This window comes from Syngnathus acus, chromosome 3 (genome assembly GCF_901709675.1).
Source record: "Syngnathus acus chromosome 3, fSynAcu1.2, whole genome shotgun sequence".
In the NCBI taxonomy this organism is placed as follows: Eukaryota; Metazoa; Chordata; class Actinopteri; order Syngnathiformes; family Syngnathidae; genus Syngnathus; species Syngnathus acus.
This window is the reverse complement of record NC_051089.1, coordinates 8,440,876-8,460,864: the sequence shown is the minus strand read 5'-3', so window position 1 is coordinate 8,460,864 and position 19,989 is coordinate 8,440,876. Positions and strand designations below refer to the sequence as shown.

The window sequence follows — 19,989 nt, the reverse complement described above, 5'->3', positions numbered from 1 at the left end:
TCTGGCAGGAAATGCCATGGACTAAAATTAGCCCTTGGGAATTTTTGGATCAGAGGTTTTAGAACTGTGAAGTTATCAGTGTGACTATTGTGAAGAGGCACGGTCGTAAGTTTTATCAGTGACCCAAATGTGTTTCACGAAACATCGCTTCAATTGTTCATGTTTGCAAATCACATTCCTTCTGGATCACTGCAGAAAGTATTTGGTATGTTATTTGAATAAGACTTGAATTGTTTTCATTCACAGTATAGTGGAACAACATTCAAACTAAATTTCTAAAAAAAAATATATATATATCTTACGGGTTTCTGCACAACAGAAGCAAAAAAAAAAAAGATAATCACAAAATCAGAGTCATTGAGAGCCAGAATTGAACAGACAACAAAATGAACAAGCACACATGGCAAAAAACGGCGTCAATAGATTTTTTTTAATTCAAAGTGAATCTTAACAATAATACACCATTTATAAGTCTTACTTCGACACTCACCAAAAGAGTCACCTGGAAAACCCGCTTAATGTGACTAAGTAGAGAAGGCTTGGTCACACCTAAATCACTGAGAACTAGAGAGGAAACACTAACGCAAACTGTAAAGAGACATCACATCCATAGTTAGTTTCCCAGTCCTCATACTGTAAATATTGCACAGTGCAATTGCTACATGGCAAACTAGTGTAGCACAGACAAATTAAAAAAGCAAATCAAACAAATGGCAACAAAAAAAAACACCAAAGCCACAAAATAGTCTACAGGTTTTTAAACAGTAATAGCTCCAATTTTATAATCAAGTGTATTTGATGAGCCATCTAGACAGATAATTCCATAACTTGCAGCATGAATTAACTCTGCATAAAGAGATGAACACAAGCTAAACCAAAATAGAGCAAAACAAATCAAACTGTAACACAGTAGCACATTGAGACTAATACCAACCCTGAATTAACAACTCTAAAGGATAAAACCGCAGCAGAGGATTTTTTGTGTGTGTCATAAAATCATTACAATAATAGTTTACAAACTGTTTTATCTGTTAAATGTTACACAAACCCTCCAAATGAAAACAAACATTTCTGTAAAGCAAGGTGATGGGTGGAATTCAAAACAATAGGTTGCATCTCCTCTTGCGTCGCATTGCTGGTGAATACTTTGGGAGGAACCACAACACCGATTACATTTCCCATGCGCATTATTGGCAAACTTTTTTTAAGCAGTAATCATCTGCCAAGTTCTTGTCTTGTCAAAAGCTTTCTTGTCCAAAATGATATCACCATTATAATCACTAACAAATAAAAAGCATACAACCATATCAGTGTTGAAACGTATCGCACCTGTGAGCGTGCCGTGAATCCACAAGAATAAATCTCCTTATAATGAACAAAGAAGAGAGAAAATTCAACATGCAAGTAGAGGAGTTTGTGATTCTTAAAAGCCAGTGTTACCAAATGTGCTCTGGGTGCTTGACGAAAACAAAGCGACGCACATGCAAGGTCATGTAAAGTACACATCATCTAAGAACACTTGTGTGGTGCAATGACGGCAACAATGTTTAAAGTATTGCATCTGCTGTTTCAAGCCAGTGACAATCCAAAGAAGGGTGACATGATGCTCATGGTTATCGTTATTATGAAGTGTTATATTGGTACAATCCACCACTATGCATGGTCCTCTATTGGTTTTCTACAAGCTGATCAGAGGCGAACAGGATGAAGTCTTATCTTGGGTTTCTTTACGTAAGCCACTTTGAACACTCATCTATACGGAAAAGTCTTGGGACATATCTCCTAAAAATGTCATCAATCAGGGTGGAGGAAAAAGTTCCCTCTGACTGTTAATTCATCACATTAAGACGTTGAGAATAATTGTAAATTTTTGCACATGTGAAGCCCTTTGAGACTTGTTTGTGATTTAGGGCTATATAAATAAACTTGACTTCATATAGTAGGAATGAATGTCTCTCTTTCTGCGAGCAATGCATGATAATGATAGAGGCATGGCTGGGTGAGTTTGGAAGAATGCCAGAGGCCTGACCTGAACCTCGTCAATCACTCAACACACCGCGTGCTGAAGTCAACTTTCCCAAGAGGCTGCCTTCAACAGGCCTCAAAATTGGCGTAACACAGGTTACTTTGGAGTCAGCCAGCTCGCTATCAATCATTTCCAGTTGGTTTAAAACACATGCACTAGCCTGTTAACTGGAACTTGAGGGAGCATACAACTCTTAGTCCAGCTTCCCACCAGCCACTTAATAGTATCTTTGAATTTGTTATTATTTTTTTAATTAAAATTTTTGTTCATCAGTCTCACGAATGAGTTTTGATGCCAAAAGTGAAAATGACCTCCATGTGCACAATAGACGAGCTGCTTTGCCATTTATTTTTCAAAACAAGTCTTAAAAAACACATGAGATGTGAGTCTTTCATCTACATGTTTTTAAAGTATTCAATTAAAAAAAAACAACTTGAGCTACAGCTCAAGGCCATTTTGTATGATTTCTCTGTATAAGAGGCTCGTGAATAATAATTACCTCTTGCATGTGTCCCAGTACTTGTCCGTATAGCGTATTGACAGATTGAATGGATTCTAGGCCTTCCTCCTTCAATATGCATCTCGAATGTTCAGAATCTCAAGGCACATACACAGTGCTGCTCACACTGCTTCAGTTTCAGTAAGGGCCACACGACAACGGCGGCTTTCCAATTAAAAACACTGAGACGAGCAGGGCAGCGATCACAACGCAAGGCAAAGCTGATATTCTTATAACATTGAACAGATAAAAACATTCTAACAATAAATACTAGGTCAAATCAATTCAAACATCTTCGGCGATGAAAATCATTTGTGGTAAGTATTCTAATCCGCCTTCCTTTATGGTGAGTGTAAATAAAAGATCATTTTCACATGCACAATGCCGTTGCGCTGGGAGAATATTGTTAACGTACGAGTTACATTGATACCGCAAGCTACGTTTTTTTTAAATGAGTACGAAACGTCAATATGAAAACATACAAAAATTAAGTTATACATCGATACACATCATCTATATGTTGTGATGAGCCTCAAAGGATAGGTCGAAAAGGATAAAATACTGATGCATAAACACGCACGCACACCCCGAGAAACAACAAATGCAACTAGCGTTCGTTATCAGCAATACAGTAGTTATAATGACACTTCAAATAGAAACGTGAAAAAAACAAATCAAAACCACTTCTATATTAGATCATTAGGGACCTACACAGACACACACACACACACACACACACACAGACACACACACACACAATTTGCGACGCCAGGCTCAAACTCAGAGAAATCACCTAATTTCACAGCTATGGAAGTGGCAATCATTTAGCAGCTTGTCTATGATACATTCAAGAAAGAAATGATACGACTTATTAATTGCCCAATAAGCTAGACAAAACCTCGGCCGTTTTTAAATATGTTTGTTTCTTTCTTTTTCTTTTTAATCGACCCCATTCTACGACTATACTCCAAGTGAGGTTTACGCAAGGAAATGAATTACAGTCTTTGGTGCTGCCAAGCAACTTCATTTGAAATTAAAGACAAATTATACACGCGTAACTAAGAAACGAAACTGAAAAAACACACACATGATCTACGTGTATATATAGATATATGCTATATAAACTGGTGACACCTGCTCCCACCGTATATATTTATATATGTATATATATCCTCCCTGACGGAATGTTTAAAAGAAGCAGTCGACACTGCGAAGCCTTTAGCCATCAACAAATGTAAAGGGAAAAAGTTAACTTTGTCACACATGCATAAATGAGAGAATTGCACACAATTAACTCACACCTCATCAAGCATTGGTACTAAATACTGTAGCTCTACAATATACGTCCATATATGTGTGTATATCGAATACTGCATGGTTTGCTCAGGCTTGGAAAAATCCATACCGTGAATTCATTTGCATTGTTTTCCTTACCTAGTCAAAGCCATGCCCACACACATCTTAACATCGAAGAAACAAAGTGAAATGAAAATACGTCGACGAGTGTGGAGGGAAAGGCGACTATTGAGATTGTATTGCAGTTTCGTCCAACAGTACAAACAACTGTTAGTAATAAGGGTTTCACTAAATAGAAAGCGATTATCAAATATGAAGCAATACTCAGTACTTGCACGTTGTACACTAGTTCATTTGGACAAAACTAAAGTTGCTTTTTCTCCTTAAACAGCAAAGCATTCGCAACCGCAAAGCATGCCGTTTAACTTGCATGAAGGGAAAAGGAAATTACGACGCACTAAAATATACACCAAAGTATAAGCCCACCGCTATCCGCGATACATCACATCCATGCAGCCTATGTGTGCACGCATATATACATAAACACACATGATGCATCGCGTCATTGTATATACTCACACATAGGATGCATCGAGTGATTGGAATTTCAAGTGCTGCAGTCCAGTACATTAATAGTCTTGTATATAGTCATATATAAGTACTAACATGAACAATATGTAAGGCACTATGGCTGGGGACAGTTATACAATGCAGCGAGTCTTGTCACACAAACGATAAGAGCAACATCAACGCATCGTTCAGTTTACACTTTTGCTCATGCAAGACCACATGCAGCGTGAGGAACGACCCTATTTAAAATCGCTTAGTTGACTTTTGACATTGCGAACACCGAAAGACACTGGAAAAGTACAAATACTCGGAACAAGGTACAACATACACCGTAGACGACATCTGGCAATCTAGAGCTAGAGACTGGGATGGCTTTACAAATGTGAATGTGTCTTGCTCATGTAAGAAGGCAATATAGAAAAATAGCTGGGGTCGGGGGTGCAACGTCAAACTATTCAACACCACCCCAATTATTTACCTGTTTTGAGGAGTATTCGTAGAAGATCCAATGCAAAGGTATATCAAATGTGCAAAACACATTAAGTGTGACTTTAACGACTCATTCATTCAATCATTCAGACATTATTTCCTTCAGAATTTTTGCCCAAATCTCAGACATCGTTCTTTTTTTTTTTTCCTTTTTTTAAAGCTTGAAGTTCAATTACACCCAAGTTGACATGATTCAAAAAATAGCTTGTTTTCTCTGTGGTTGTGTCATGGTTTTTGGAAATGAAAAACCATGTTGCTTGTGGTTTAAGACAGAATTCGCCCGGCGCCTTTAGCCCTCGGGTAGTGAGAAGAGTGCCCGGGCACCTATGCTCAGATGTAGGGGTACTGGTTTATTTTGGTGGGACTGAGTGGGAAACTGGCGTAGGCCGGCGAGGCAATGTAAGAATGCGGGGGGAAGAGGGGCTTGAATTGGCCTTGGGGATGCAAGGTTGGGGAGGGCAAAAGCCGCGGGTTGATGCCCACTGTGACCTGATGCACGATGCCCGCTGGGTGAGAGATGCTGTAAGCGGGCTGAAGGACGGGACGCGAGGCGCCAGGGGAGGCCAAGAGGTGGGCCACGGGCGCGGCCGTGACCAGAGGGCCAGACGGGGGGTAGGACAACAAGGTGGGTTGGGAGTGCGGGTGTCCCCCAAGGTGAGGATGGCCCGCAGAGTGGTTCGGGCTGCTGTGGGACAGGGTGAACGCGGGCCCATGTATGGTGGGGGGGATGAAGGCCTGCGGTCTGCGGTGGGTAAAGTTGCCGTTCCATTCCTGGTGGCAGGAAGTGAAATGCTGGACCTGGAAGAGATACAGGTCAGGTTTCAACAAGACACGTCCTGCATTTGTTTGCCACTAGATGGTGCTGTATTTTCATTGCAACTTTTGAAATAAATACAGTTCAAAGCTGTAGGAAGGGAATAGATGGGGCAATATGCTCAATGGTGGAAGCAATCTGTATCAGTGGATGTCAAACTTTTGACACCAAGTTTGACCAAGGTTTGTCTTATTTCTTGTTTGACATGTGAATTTTTTATGCACTTGGATCAGTGGTTCTCTTGCATTCCTAATGGTAATCATGCCACACACACTCACTCATATCAAATCTCCACTGCAGTCAAAACCACTTAGTGGCGCATGAGGATGCGACTGCCGCAAGTTCTCACCTGCCCAAAGGCTAAGGGTTGCTGCTGCTGGGGCTGGAATGAAGGGGTGATCTTTTGGGAACTGTTGAGCAGAGGAGTGGAGTGGTGATGATGCCACCCAGAAGGGCCTCTCCCTTTGGACTGGTATGAAGACTCCAGAACTGAGCAAGAAGTGAAGGAGATACCAAGAGATGAGGATGCTATTCATTTCTTGCCTGAATATAATTTGTGCAAAAACCGATGAGCAAAAGCATGTCATCGCTAAAAGTAGATGACATTAAACAACAATTGTGGCAGGAGGCTTTATCAGTTGTCTGCTATTTTCAAAGTTTGATTAGCTCCAAATTTTCAACGTGGTGGCATGGGTGCTCTGAATGTGATCACTATGATATTAATAGACATGTTTGAGGGATCAGAGAGGAATTGGTAACTAAACTCTTTCATAGAGTGAGGCCAGATCATCAGCTCTAAACATAGCTGGTAGCCGTGCCCTTTTATGTGTGGCCAGTTGGTGGTTGGACGTGCGACATGACTGACATGAAAGGTGATATGACTGAATGATTTCTGTGAAGGATTTACATTGCAACCTTCCCTAAGCCCAATTTTGGAAAATAAAAATAGTGTGAGGGTGCGGGGCGGCGTTGAATAAACATTCGGTAAAGACACGTTGACGTCCCACTGGCCACAGCTGTTAAAAACACTACTCATGGCGTGTGGGAAAACTCTTTTACACGTGAATGAATTGAATATTCAAACTTGGGTGTTTATGACAGCCAGGATTTGCGTGTACTGGTCGTCATCCATGTTTTGAATATTTAATTCCAAGCAAATCCCAAATGCCATGCGTAGCTTTATGAAGCTCACACCCACACAGATACACACTAGCAGAGTAGTTTAGAATTAGCCTATTGGCAGAAAATAAATATCCACTCCGGAAATGGGCTCAGATAAGTCAGTCAGGTCACCCATAATCACCTGGGAGAACCTCTGTGGTCGACTAAGATGACGTAATCCCAGGCCATGTGACCTGTAGAGCAGACAGCAGCAGTGGTGACTAGACTTTTGAGCTATCATGACCTAGCACTTGCTGCTCTCCGTGGCCGAGTTAGTAATCCAGGGTTCGTTACTCACTTAACCATATTAACACAGACATCCGACGAGTCAGTTCGACATTGGATATCAAAATCATGACTGATGCATTGCTTCGTGCACTATATGTGGTCAGCATTACCTGTGTTGCCAGGTGCTTCACCGACACCAGTGTTATTGTTCTGTACTCTCATCGGAGGCACGGCGGCCGTACGCACGGCTGGCTTGCTGGGCTGGGTTTCCAGGGCAACGCATGTAACACGAGGCTTGCAGTTTTGATTGCTGTTTGCAATGTAACGCCGCTGGGGGTAGGGACTGGTGTTATTGCCGTTGGAGGCGGGTGAAATGTCCACTGTGTCGCACCCACTTTCCTGTTCGTCATCGGACATGCTGTAGGCGAGAAGAAAGAGAGGAAAAACGTTACGGACAACGTTGTTGTGTTGACTAATGCCAAATATGGTCTCTGAGGACTTTGTTGTGATAGCCTATATTGATCATACCTGTTGGGATGTTTACAGGGTGACGTGCTGGACTGCACTGAGGCTGAAGAGCTGGTGCTGAGCGTGCTGTCGGGGCTGCTGAGGGAACACACTCTCTCCATACTAACGGTGCTCTGACATGCCTCGCAATCTGCACTTCCTTTACATCTGACAAAGAAAAAAACGACATTTACCACAGAGCCGTAGCTTTCCTTGCTCGAGGGACCAGGCACTCTACTCACTCGCCCATTGAGTGCCTTTGTGCGGCCTCCTCTTCATCACTACTGATGCTGATGACGCTGACAGACGGGCTTGTTAGCTGCTCTTGCGAAGCCGAAAGGTCCTGGCAGTCCGGCTCTACTTTGCAGCAGTTGTCGTCATCATCTTCTTCTGACTGCTCTGTTTCTTGCTCGTGTATAACAGCATGCCCCTCTTCAGGGCATCTTGCTTCTTCCCCTGCGGCCTCTTCCACATTCTTTGCTGTATCAGCCATCTTTGGGGACTGGCATGGTAAATTTGGGTTGTTTGTGTTTTGGGAAAAGCTGCTGCCTCTGTGGGAAGAAGGAACCATGTCGCATCATGAAAAACAGCATTGATAAAGTAAAATCTTCATTGGCCACTAACAAGATATTTATTATCGCATTAGCTGGTTTCAAAGCTGAATTGTATGATGTGATAATATAAGCCTCAAACTGTTTTTCTGTTGTTGTTTTTTTAGTAGCCAGGAGTGACATACCTGTTGGTACACGGCTTTGCTCTCTTGTTGGCAGCTGGCTGTGGCCACACCACATGTGCAATGCCGATGTTTATTGGCTGGTGGGCGGGCATGGTCATTTGGTTGGTTAAGAACGGCTGAGGGTGGGCAATCATTGAGCTGTAATGGTTACCATGGGGATGCACTTTCCTGCATTAAAACAGAACATTGTACAATGAGCCAAAAGCCTTTAGCACCATTACTGACAAAATGGTCTCCATCCCAAAGGACACACATATGACTCACCAATCATTAATATTCAAGGCAGACAGCTTTCTGTGTCTGTGTTGCAACGCAACCAAATCTCACACGATAGCAAAACAATTTACGCAAATGACACCCTTACTCTACATACATGTATTGAAAAGTTTTAAAACAATGTTTTGAAGTACATTATTGTTAGATTGCATGACTAACACATCTTAGCTTACCCCCAGTCACCCACTCTTGGTGGCCCCGCCACTGTGTCAGATGCCAAAGTCGTTGGTGGTGGGGGGACTGATGTCACTTGCTGCCAAGTGGGCACCAAAATCTGCTGGGCTCGGCTCGACCAGGCCTGTGCAGAGAATCCAAAAACGACATATTTATCTCATCAGTGATCATCTTCAAATACAAGGTTCGTGTCATTCACAAAACCTCCACATTTTAGCATCTGATGTTATAACTGTGTGAAAGCAGTACCTGCGTGATAACTCCTGGTCTGATTTGGATGGGCTGGATTGGGGGCGCTTGAGTGACCAGAGGAACGGAGGCCTCCATTCGAACAGAGTAGCCAGCTGGTTTCACAGTGTTGGGGGGTATTCCTCAAGAGGTAAAACGTAGAATATTTAGTTACAATTGGTTTCTGAACATTTGAGGAACATGGTGCAAAGCACCTTGAGATTACTTTTGTTTTGAATAGTCTCTATACAAACAAAAATGAATCAAATCACAAATGCTAACCTAGAATAATTTACATTACATGCATAATACATATATTTGTACTATAAACTGTGAAAAATGTACACATAGTACCTTGAATAGTGGGTGGACATAAGATGAGTGCCTGTTGAAATGAATCGTTGCCTCCAAATTGTCCACTTCCTGGCTGTAATGGTATTCCAGGGTGCAACACTGAGGGGGCAGCTGGTGCTAATGCCTGGAAGGAAAAAAAAATATGGAAGATTTGAGATGATTAGAAAAGCGTGATTGACCCATACCGCAAAATGTATTTACAACTTCAAGTATAACTCGAATATTAAAATTCGAATGAACTGTAATGTGATAAGAGAGAGACCCAGTTGTGCCTTTGAGACAAGCGTTGCGCACGTGCTATTCAAGCATGTGCTTCTGCTTCACTACTCATACTGACTATCACAACATTCTCTCAATACTAAGAACTGGGCTTTTTTTGTTCTGCCACAGTGTCTGCGTGGCTGCAAAGGATTGTTAACACAAGGCCACATGTCAGAAGGTTAAAGAATAATATTACAAGCCCTCATTTGTGCAGCAGACTATAGTAAAAATGGTCTCTTCAACGGGATTCTTTAGATTTAAAATGCAATCGTCAGCCTTGCATTGTGGTAAAAGAGACCTATTACGGAAAATTGACTTTTGAAATTGCCTCTGTACAGACGGCTGAGTCTGGGGGGGTTGTCTATACATCACGTGAGAAATCAAACAAGCAAATAAAACTCAATCCCATAACTACCCCAAACAGCATTTCTCTTGCCATTGAGTTGGTGGTAACAACTGGACTACACTGTCTAAAATATGTTATTTAGCAAATCAAAGTCTGCTTTATTGTCAATTTCTTCACATGCCAAGACACACAAAGAGATCGAAATTACGTTCCCTCTATCCCAGGGTGACAAGACATAGTACACAATATACATACAAGTATAATGCCATGGAGTGATGGTACTGTTGGTTCTAAGAAACGTGTTTAGGAAATGGGCAAGTGTGTGCTTACAGTGTTAGACAGGGAGTGTAATCTTGAGCTTAAAAAAAAAAATCAATAACGTCATTTTTCCATTATTAGTTCACGTGATAATTTTGTGAGGCAGTCAATGTGGTGTTGGTGGCAGCGTATTTGTGGTGAGCCATGTGTCCATTGTATGAACCACATACAAACACTGGTAATTCAGTGTTTGCGCAAATTTTGACTTGGCTCAACACTGTAATCGGAGATGGTCCCAGCCGTAAGAGAGAGCAGGGTGAGCAAGGGCTCAATTGCACACGTAAGCACCGCACCCTCAAAATTTTCAGCCTGGGTCAAAATGCAGGATGTAAAATTTGCTCCAATTCTGATCATGGGGGTATTTTGACAGAGGCATGTTATTAAGACAGCTGTTATGTTGTTTATTTGTTCAAGGGGTGCAAAATAATTCCACTTTGATGTTTTGTGTTGTCTTTTTTCTAGATAGCTTTTATAGACTGACTGATTTGTAGATCTGCATCATCAAGTGGCACTGACAGAAAAAGGGGTCAGCTCCTTATTTCTCCTCGGCAACAACAGATTTGCAGCGTTGCCATGACCTCAGCAACGTGACGTGATTTTGTTGCCATGACAGCAGAGCTACAAGGCAGTTAGATGGGTAAGTCCGCAGTTTTGAAATCAACAAGGGCAAGGAGATTTTCAAATCTTCAGACTGGGTCCATAACAACTTTTCATTGAATAGAATTAGAATTAGAATAGAATAAAGCTTTTACTAATATGCTTTTAACATTACCTTTATCTTCAAGCCAGGGGAGATATTTTCAGGGTAGTTGTATTATTTTATTTTAAAAATCTGATGCAAAACACTGCATTCCAATATGCTGTGTTTTGGCTATTTTCCACACCATTCAGTGAAGTGTGGCATTTTTTGATAGATAAAAACAACTTGAAAAATTTTTATCGTCGTACATTTCTGTCCCAAATGCAAGATTTTCTCATAAGCGTTGCTTAGGAGTGGCCGAAATACTTCATAGATAACAGATTCCTTTTGCTAAGCAGCACCCATCCCCAAGTGTCGCGTTGCATCCATTCCACCAATGAGCCGGATGAAAAGAAAACTTTTTTGGCCCATGTTGACATCTAGAATACTGTCTTAAACATACAGCGGGTTTCAATGAGTAGTTTGTAATGTAGACACTTTGTCAATGGCTTACTTGAGGGTGGACAACAGTCATTTTGTTGAAGGGGTGGTTAACTGTGGCTGCAGCAGTTGGGGCCCCGGGTCGAACGAAGGGTCCCTTACTCCTGTTCGCTACCTCATACGTACTGGGGCGGGTTGAGCAGATATCCATGATGTGGAAACACGATTTGACACTGTGCGCAAGAGATGAGGAGGGTCAAATTGATGCCCAACTCAATGTGTCGTCAGCACAAGTGCCAGTGGACTTACTGGTTGCTATGAGGGAAGTCGAGCAGATGTTGCATTGTCACAAAGGGGTGACTGAGAGCTTCAGCGGGGGCGATCCTCTCCTCTGCATCGATGAGCAACATTTTCTTCAGCAGACTCACAAACTCCTGGCGGTCTGCTTTCTCTGCGAGTAAATCACTGCCTTCTAGATTCATCACCAGGTTCACCTGGAACAAAATATTTTAACAGAATCAGTTATTTGTTCTCAGTTCTTAAGCTATGATATTATTGTAATATGATGCATGTTTCCAGAAATTCTAAATGTTGAAATCAATTCTGACTTAAGAGAATGTGGGTGTGTGAGAGTTCCTGCCTTCTGAGTAAAGGATGACTAAACCTTGAGAGTTTTTTTTGGTTTGTATTATGTTTGAGGGGATATTTTGAATACAAAATGTCTTTGCTCTTTCATTATAAGAGATGTGTCTTCTGCTTTTCTACCCACTTTCATAGATAAACAACCACATTCTCTAAATATTTGATGTTGACCTTTGGAAGTTTCCTATTAGAAGTCAGAAAAGTTGAACATACATGCACGATGTCATCCAAACAACTCAAGATGTACTTCCTCGCTTCCTTTGATTTCATCCCCGTCTCAGCCTCATGCTCATCTGTAGACTGTGGAGACATATGTTTTCAATAGGGTGTTAGTGAAGTGAAAGTATGAAGAGGTTTCAGTTGTACTATCTGTCAATAAACTGCTTCACCTTTATTCTCCAGACTGCATAAGGCGAATCTGACTCTCTGCAAAAGAAACGTGTCGTCTTTGTCCCTGCATTCAGTAAATGTTCTCCAGGCAAACCTTGCGTCTGAGAAATGTAGCGAATCTAGTCGGACAGAAGATTGGAGAGGGAAAATGACAAATAAACAAAAATTCAGTTGAGAAGGCAGCAAAATTCATTTAATTCCCATAAATACTGTGTTTGCTGTCATTACAATGGCAACAAGAGCGACACCATTTTGTAAAGTCACTGGTTGCAGATTGTCTCCGGCCGAGCACTGCATCAAACACCTTGAAGACTACAGTTCATGTGAAATAGTTAAACCCAAATATCCCTGTGCTGATGTCTGACAGGTGTCAGGGTCTTTTCATGTTAGGCTGTGATAACAAGGTCCTCCTGCGCTAAATGCAAGGTGCCTTCCTTGGTTACGATGGCTCTTCGGTGGAGTGTGCCACACACACACTCACACATGCTCACAGGTTATGTGAGGAGGCCAGTGAGAAGCCTTGCTGACGTCAATCACACTTAAGTGTTAAGGACAACGAGCATTACAGATTCAGCATCGCAAAGAATCATGGAGCCACACAGTGCGAAAGACGTGTCACACGACGTCAATCATTGTAGCTCCAGTCCAACCCTAAATGTGATAAAAAATCCTGTTATGTCACACGATTTGCGTATGCCAGTATGGCAGAAAATAAGAATTATATGTAACATTGCTAAAAGCTCAGCTTTAGGGAATTACGTTTTGGAAATGGGAAAACATCACTACAGTGGAAATGGTGTAGAAAATAGAATTATATGGGAGGGGAAAGTCTTGTATTAATTTTCCCTGGATGAAAAACAAGGCTATAAAATAAAGCTTTAAAAAAGTGGAACGAGGACACAATGATTTTGTAGAACTGCCTCCAAAATTAGGTTGTAGATGGACTAAAACATTGCTGAGAGTTACAGAATTATAAAGGAACATATAGAAAGGTCGAGATGTTACAGGAACCTTAGATAAATAAAGAGGTGGAAAATCAACTGTATTTGCTCAATGTTCAATCTTGACTGTGTGGGTGATCTAATATCCTGCAACTGTGAATCAAATTAATAGTGCAGAAAAACATTTCAGAGTAGAATCATTCAGAGTATCAAAAATGCATTCCACTTTTGATCTCTCTGACCTTCACAAAAATGAAGAATCAATTAAGCTACAAAATATTCTGCATCTAAAAATTCACACTAAGCCCTGAGAATGTTTGTGCTGCCATCATTTAATGCGTTAATCTCTGGTCAAACCATTTATTGAGCCCGAGCTTGAACGTTGGTCTGATCCTGGGGTATAAACAAGCAATGTGTCTGCGAGTGGGAGTAACATATGTCCATGTTTTCAATGTAATAGGAAAAGACTCAATTTGTTTTTCATAATCATGAAGCCATCTGGTTATTTGGTTCATATCCATCCCCAAGATGTACAGCAAATCAGAATATAGAATGTAGTCAAGTCCAGTCAAATTAAGCAACACATTACTTACTACGTGTGCAGTGTGCACAAGTTACAGTGATTGTTTAGTAGTCCAGTGGCGCTCAAAGCTTTTTACTCTATTTGTCTCTCAGAGTAGACCACCATTCAAATAATGTAACATTACAGAAACATGAGCAAATATTTGTCTGATTATCAATTATGTTCATTTTCAGCCAGTATGAAACTTATTTCTCAATTGTTTAGACAATATCGCACGTATTTTTATTTAGTTTGGTACGGACCACAGAACCCATCTCAAATGCAAAAGGACCTTGAGATTCTTCGGTTAATTTAAAATATCAGTTTTGGATGGGAGCAGAATAGAAAGCTTTTAATATTGAAAACTACAGTACTTGTACGTTTAATCAAACGAGAGGTGTTCTGATATTAATTGAACTAAATGATACACTAATATAGGATGAGGAAGGTAAGAAGAGTAGGAGGACTCAGAGTTATAAATACAATCTGCTGTGTAAGCTGGAACCAGATCCCGTGCAGAAAGATAAGTTCAAAACGGAACGGAAGGGGTGGCTCCAGCCAGATTCCCTCCGTGGCAAGTGGATGGATGACACCTCACACCAGCAGGCAGCTGTGGCCTCTTTATTTTAGTCAGCTTACTGTTTAAGTTCTGTATTCACTGTATTAGCAAGAATAACAAACGTTTGTTTTGTCGATGTTATTTTTGTCTACTTGTAGTTTGTATGTTCCATTTATATTGAGGCACTGTCAATGGGACGTCCTGATCATGTTTTAATCAATGTTTTAACTAGAGTTGGTTAGTTTATTCAGTTAGTTTATTCAATTGATCTGTAAGAAAAAAAATACTAATCTTGAAAATGCACTGATATCTCCCAATTGAAATGAAGGGCTGACAATTGAGGAAGTATTTTGATAAATATTGATATCAACTATAAAATCTAATAGTTTATTTCGTTTATTTAATAAAGAAACCAGAATCCTTCCCAAGATACTAGTGACAATTACGATTTTACACTAAAGGTTATGTGAGGCAGCCACATGTTAAATGCACAATCGCAGGTGCTCTGACATAATCATATTTATGTCGAGGATTCACTTCTGCCACACCGAACATGAAGAACGTTTCTGTGGAGTGATCTTTGTTTCAGGTTCCTTCTCACCTATTATCTCGCTTCTTTTTTTAGGAACTCTCACATCTCCTATTTTTAGCAACTTGTATCCAAACTCATCTGCCCATCTGAGACTTTAGACTACAAGAGGTCTCCATGAAATGAGGATGCGCTCCTTAAATCTTCCTAAGGCAACGTTATTTCATGGGACCCTGTCTTATGCAAAATATGACTTTCATTTTGTTCTTGTGTTGTTGACCTAGGTCAAATCTGTTTTAGAGATGTTGAGTGATTTCTCCTTAACCTGACCCTGGGATGGAAACAATTTTAAAGTTGGTGATAAAAATAATTCATGGGCTTCAGAGCAGGGTGCAGAGAGGCTGAGCATCATCAGGTAGGGAGCAGTGGCACAGAGAGGCTTTGCTGGCAGGCTTTGAGGGGATAGTGCAAAGCAGCTCAGCGTAAGCCCTGATCAGACTGGGCCCCGGAAGACACCGTCAGGGGTCCACTGGGACAAATGGGAAAACCCATTTCTGCTCAGTCTTGCTGACACCAGCTGACTGCTAAGTCTACCCCCCGGAAAAAAAGTCCCTTTCCCACCCAATAAAGAATGTTGCTTGAGTATAAGACGTAGGGCAGGCTAAACTATGAGGCAAAAAAAGTGACAGTCTGACAAATATGGTAAATTATAGTTAATAAATAAAAAGGAAGTCAGCGTATGCAAAAAAAAAAAAAAAAAAAAAAAAAAGTGTGAATATGGTTGCTTACCTGGTCATACTCCAAGGCCCCAGGGTAAAGGGGCCAGCCCAGGAAAAGCTCAGCTATCACACAGCCTAGGGACCACATGTCTATGGCTTCACAAAATGGCAATCCCAAAATAATTTCTGGAGCCCTGTAGAAATACAAAAAGAGTTACACCCATGACATTACAGGATTGCATTCAAGAATCACTTTCATTTTACAAGTGATGTCATCATGTAAGACATTAACACAAAGTGGCATTGATGATAAAAACAGACAAAAACATTTCGAAAATGATAAATAACGCATAATAGAGAATTAAAGGAGGATGGCTGCTAGATGTTTTAAAGTGGGAAATAGCAAGCAGTATGAGTTGAGCCAGAGTGGCTGAGCATGAGCAGGCCCCGGCCAGTGGGTTAGGAGGTCGGCCAGGCTGGGATGAGAGCTTGGACAGTGTTAAATCTCCTTGTCCCAGACAGAAAATCAGCATTAGTATTTCTTCATTTACTTGACGGCTTCCTGTTACTAGAAGTGATTTGGTGATGAGAGGACGAGAAGAGCAGAGGAAGAGTGGTTGTGGGCTTTTTGGTCTCATTAAATAAAAAGGAGTGGACATTAAAAAAGAAATATTAAAAAATACCGCTTTAGGGAAAACAAAAAAGGTCATGAAAATGGCATCAGATCATTGAACTACTCTAACGTTTGCTGGCATCTCCAACAAAATTCTACTGTTACTGTAATATCAATGTACTATTAATATCATATTAAATGTACAAAATGTAATATCAATCATTTCAATCGGAATATCTTATCTTATATTAGTTAAGGAAACTTAACACAATACAAGAGTAGCAAATGACATAATGACCTCAAAATAAAAACGAAGCAAACAATTATGATCATGTGCGGAAAACAACATGCATACCAAATCTAGGTCAGTCAGAAACATAGGAAGGAAAAAAACACAGGGAGTGGAGTCAGGCAAACAATTTCTCATCCCATCAGTATTAGGGCAGGATTTTCCAGAGGATAAAGCTCGGGGTCGGGGCAGCATTGGGTGGGTTGTGTTGTGCCCACATGCAGGACCTAGCTGGTCTAAGATGGGAAACTCCATCTAATGCGGCACAAATCTAATCTTACACGATGTATATCTTGTCGATGCAGATTGGCCGTAGAATGACAGAACCAACAAGCCAACTGCTACCATGCGCCGAAAGTCATGACAGCCCCATAAAGCCTGTCATTCATGTATGTAGCACAACTATTTTTGTTTCCATTTACAGAACTTTAAGTGAAGCTGTTATCTCACACTTCCAGAAATAGCTCCCTCATCCTCCCGCCCGTGTCCTATCAGGGAGGACCAACGTGTAAGGTGGAATCCGACCTGCAAATAAGGGCGGCAACACACCAGGGAGGGGTATTGTTGTTTCGTGCTTACAGAAGCCTTACACAGCTTGTCCGGATAAATAAAAGTATTTTTGGAAACACGGGTGAGAAACCTAGTCACCCTCTTGATGGAAGCAGGAGGAATTTGTGCACATCTCTTCCACCAATTGTGTAATTCCACATAGTAATTTTCAGGTCATTCCGCATTATTATGTGGAACATGGGCAGCAGTTGTGCTCTGATCAGCCTAGGCCTTGGATTAAGGGTACAAGGCTTTGGGCGTGTGCTACCAATGTAAACCTCTTAATGTGCTGACATGGAGCCAAAGCTAAAGAAAGATTTTTGTCCCAATTCAGATCGACTTCATGTCGTCAACTTGCCATTTTCAGTTGGAACACAATGAACCTCACATAAGATTAATGCCACAGCTTCCCGAAATTACAACTCCAGCACTTCATCGGGTCTCTTTGTGACACGTGGTGTAATAAATGTGTAGTTTCAGTGCAAATTAATCAAATGAGGTCATTTAAAAGTGAATCCTCAGTTCAACTTGCTTTTCTTCGATGTCCATTGTGTTGTTATGGGGATTAAATTTCCAAGACTACAACAACAAGGCTATATACAACTTTCCAATAGCCGCCTGAGTACAGACAAGTTGAGGGAGTATGTTTTTCTGTCCTTGGCAACAAGTCAGTTTGAGTTTGCCAACTACTACATAAGGCTTTTAGCAATGACTGTTCTCATTTTCAAGGTGAAACCTCCCAAGTATTCATTAGACGCCTTGCCTTAAATCCATTAATTTATTGGAAAAACAATAACAGTGTGGAATGTAAAGTTGATCTCTCCAGTTTTCATTTCCTCTCATTATGTGCGCATGTACTCATAGTTAAGCCACCGACTCAGCCACAAAAGAGAAAGGTATGCATTTATTGTGAAATAGTAGTGCAGATACTTGGTATAGTAGGAATAATACCCTTTCATAGATTCAGCGGGCTATTTTTACTTATTTTTTTAACTAGCAAATATATTTTATTTACAGTCGCGGTGGTGCTCAAGCGCATATATTATACATTGTGTGTAGAACCTATGCTTCAAAGACACTTCTTGAATGAAATATATTTAAAGTGCTAGTTTATGATTTTTCCTTTTTAAATTTGAGTTGTCGGGGATCAAAATCTTATCTATCCCTGCAACGCCCTTTGGCAAACTATCAGACTGTTCAAATAGATGCAAAATGCACAAGAGGGTTGTTTCAAATAAAAATGTTGAATCAGGCCTAAAGAGTACAATATACCCCATTAAATGAGGGAATTATTTGATCTTGAGCAATGAACAAAACAGACTGATTCTTTAAAAATTAAATGAGAACCATCTTGTATTGTCAAGCTCTCCTAGAGTCGCACTGGCCAGAGTTATTTTAAGCAGTTCTTTGCTCACATTCTTAAACATGCTGCTCCCTTGACGTATGCACAACATGGTTTCCACAAAACAGGCAGTTTTTATCCGGGCCGCTATTTACATAACATGCAGTCATTGATTTCACCGCGTCAGTTTTTGCTGTGATTGTTGTGATAGCGGGATATCTTTTTGAAGGCGCGTGTTTCTATTTTCCATGATGTCATACATCTTTATATATATATATATGTATAGCTTGCTGGTCAATCTAAATTAAACAGTGCGTGTACACTGAAATATTATCTGCTCATTGCAGCAATATTTACTTGTATGTATCAGCATATGAAAATAGAGCAGCAGAATGTCATGAATGGCCACCAAAGCGCTGAGAGGACTGCAATGACAAGCAGCTGCTCTCAACTTCCTGCCTTACAAAAGTACAAACTGTTCTATTTTGGGAAACTTCCTGAAACAGCCTATACACAATGGTATTTGTGAAAAGATATTTGAAACTTGTTGAAGACAAAGCTGTAATGGTTTTTATAGGTGCATCACAAAGCAACTTCAGTTCATGGACCGTAACCCCAGGAACAGACAATGGAAGAAAATCTGGAATACGTCAGTTTCCACTGTTTTGGGGAAGCCTTTCTACAAGATTTTAGAGTGTGTCTGTGAGATTTTTGCCGTTTCGGGAAGAGCAGTAGTGACGTCAAAGGTCGTTAGAGGAGAGGGCTTGGGCTCACATCTCTAGATTCCTCCCCCTATTGTTTTGCGGTTTTAAAGTACCGATGTACATACAATACTTCAAAGAAACTATCAATAAAAACCACTGCCCAATTGTATCATTGATCAGCTCTAAGTAATCATTCCTCCAATACAGTGATTGACAACCGCCAAACAAGTAGAACGAGTGCAAGCAGGGGGATAAAAGTTCCGTCAGGCATCTGGCTGTCGCAGATGAGAAGGAATTTCCTAGAACCAATAATCAGTCGATTCGTTCACATTTTATGTGTTACATAATGCAACAAAAGCAACCGTATCATAGTTTCCTTTCCATCCAAGCTGCCAGCTTCAAACACCAAAAGCCAACCGAAAATATGCATGTGTTCCGAAGTTGGTACTTCAGGTTTCCACAAGGCCTTGGGACAACAAACTACACCTGCGGGTAGCATCTGCTCAGGCCTACACGAGCCGCGCCTTTGGATATAAAAACCACAGACGTTCATAACTAAAGAACTTATGATTACATAACGAATAAGAGTTTGGGTGATTTACATGTAACTACCTTGAAGGAATATAATTTAGTAATTTCTTGGCCAGGCTTCCAAGATGTAATCTGATTACACAAACAACGTTGGGGTTAGCACTCCAAAACTCATGTTAAATCCTTTCTGAAATGAAGGCACTAAGTTAGTCAACG

At 40.8% G+C, this 19,989-nt stretch overlaps 1 protein-coding gene across 3 annotated transcripts in view; it reads right to left on the bottom strand.

Annotated features, from left to right (window-relative positions):
- Window positions 1-413: 413 nt before the first annotated feature.
- The window catches only part of hipk3b (homeodomain interacting protein kinase 3b), a 28,173-nt gene continuing 8,597 nt past the window's right edge, over window positions 414-19,989 (bottom strand). For 2 of the 3 annotated variants that reach the window (XM_037248433.1, XM_037248434.1), the window contains exons 3-17: window positions 15,816-15,939; window positions 12,435-12,554; window positions 12,259-12,345; window positions 11,713-11,897; window positions 11,477-11,636; window positions 9,359-9,482; window positions 9,026-9,147; window positions 8,776-8,900; window positions 8,327-8,494; window positions 7,833-8,141; window positions 7,612-7,758; window positions 7,254-7,501; window positions 6,998-7,049; window positions 6,044-6,183; window positions 414-5,678 (exon numbers count right to left, since the gene is read on the bottom strand). In XM_037248433.1, the coding sequence (XP_037104328.1) occupies window positions 5,170-5,678; window positions 6,044-6,183; window positions 6,998-7,049; window positions 7,254-7,501; window positions 7,612-7,758; window positions 7,833-8,141; window positions 8,327-8,494; window positions 8,776-8,900; window positions 9,026-9,147; window positions 9,359-9,482; window positions 11,477-11,636; window positions 11,713-11,897; window positions 12,259-12,345; window positions 12,435-12,554; window positions 15,816-15,939 (2,620 nt within the window). In that variant the 3' untranslated portion in view covers window positions 414-5,169. The remainder of the gene's footprint in view (window positions 5,679-6,043; window positions 6,184-6,997; window positions 7,050-7,253; window positions 7,502-7,611; window positions 7,759-7,832; window positions 8,142-8,326; window positions 8,495-8,775; window positions 8,901-9,025; window positions 9,148-9,358; window positions 9,483-11,476; window positions 11,637-11,712; window positions 11,898-12,258; window positions 12,346-12,434; window positions 12,555-15,815; window positions 15,940-19,989) is intronic. The other variant, XM_037248435.1, reaches the window with a different exon arrangement.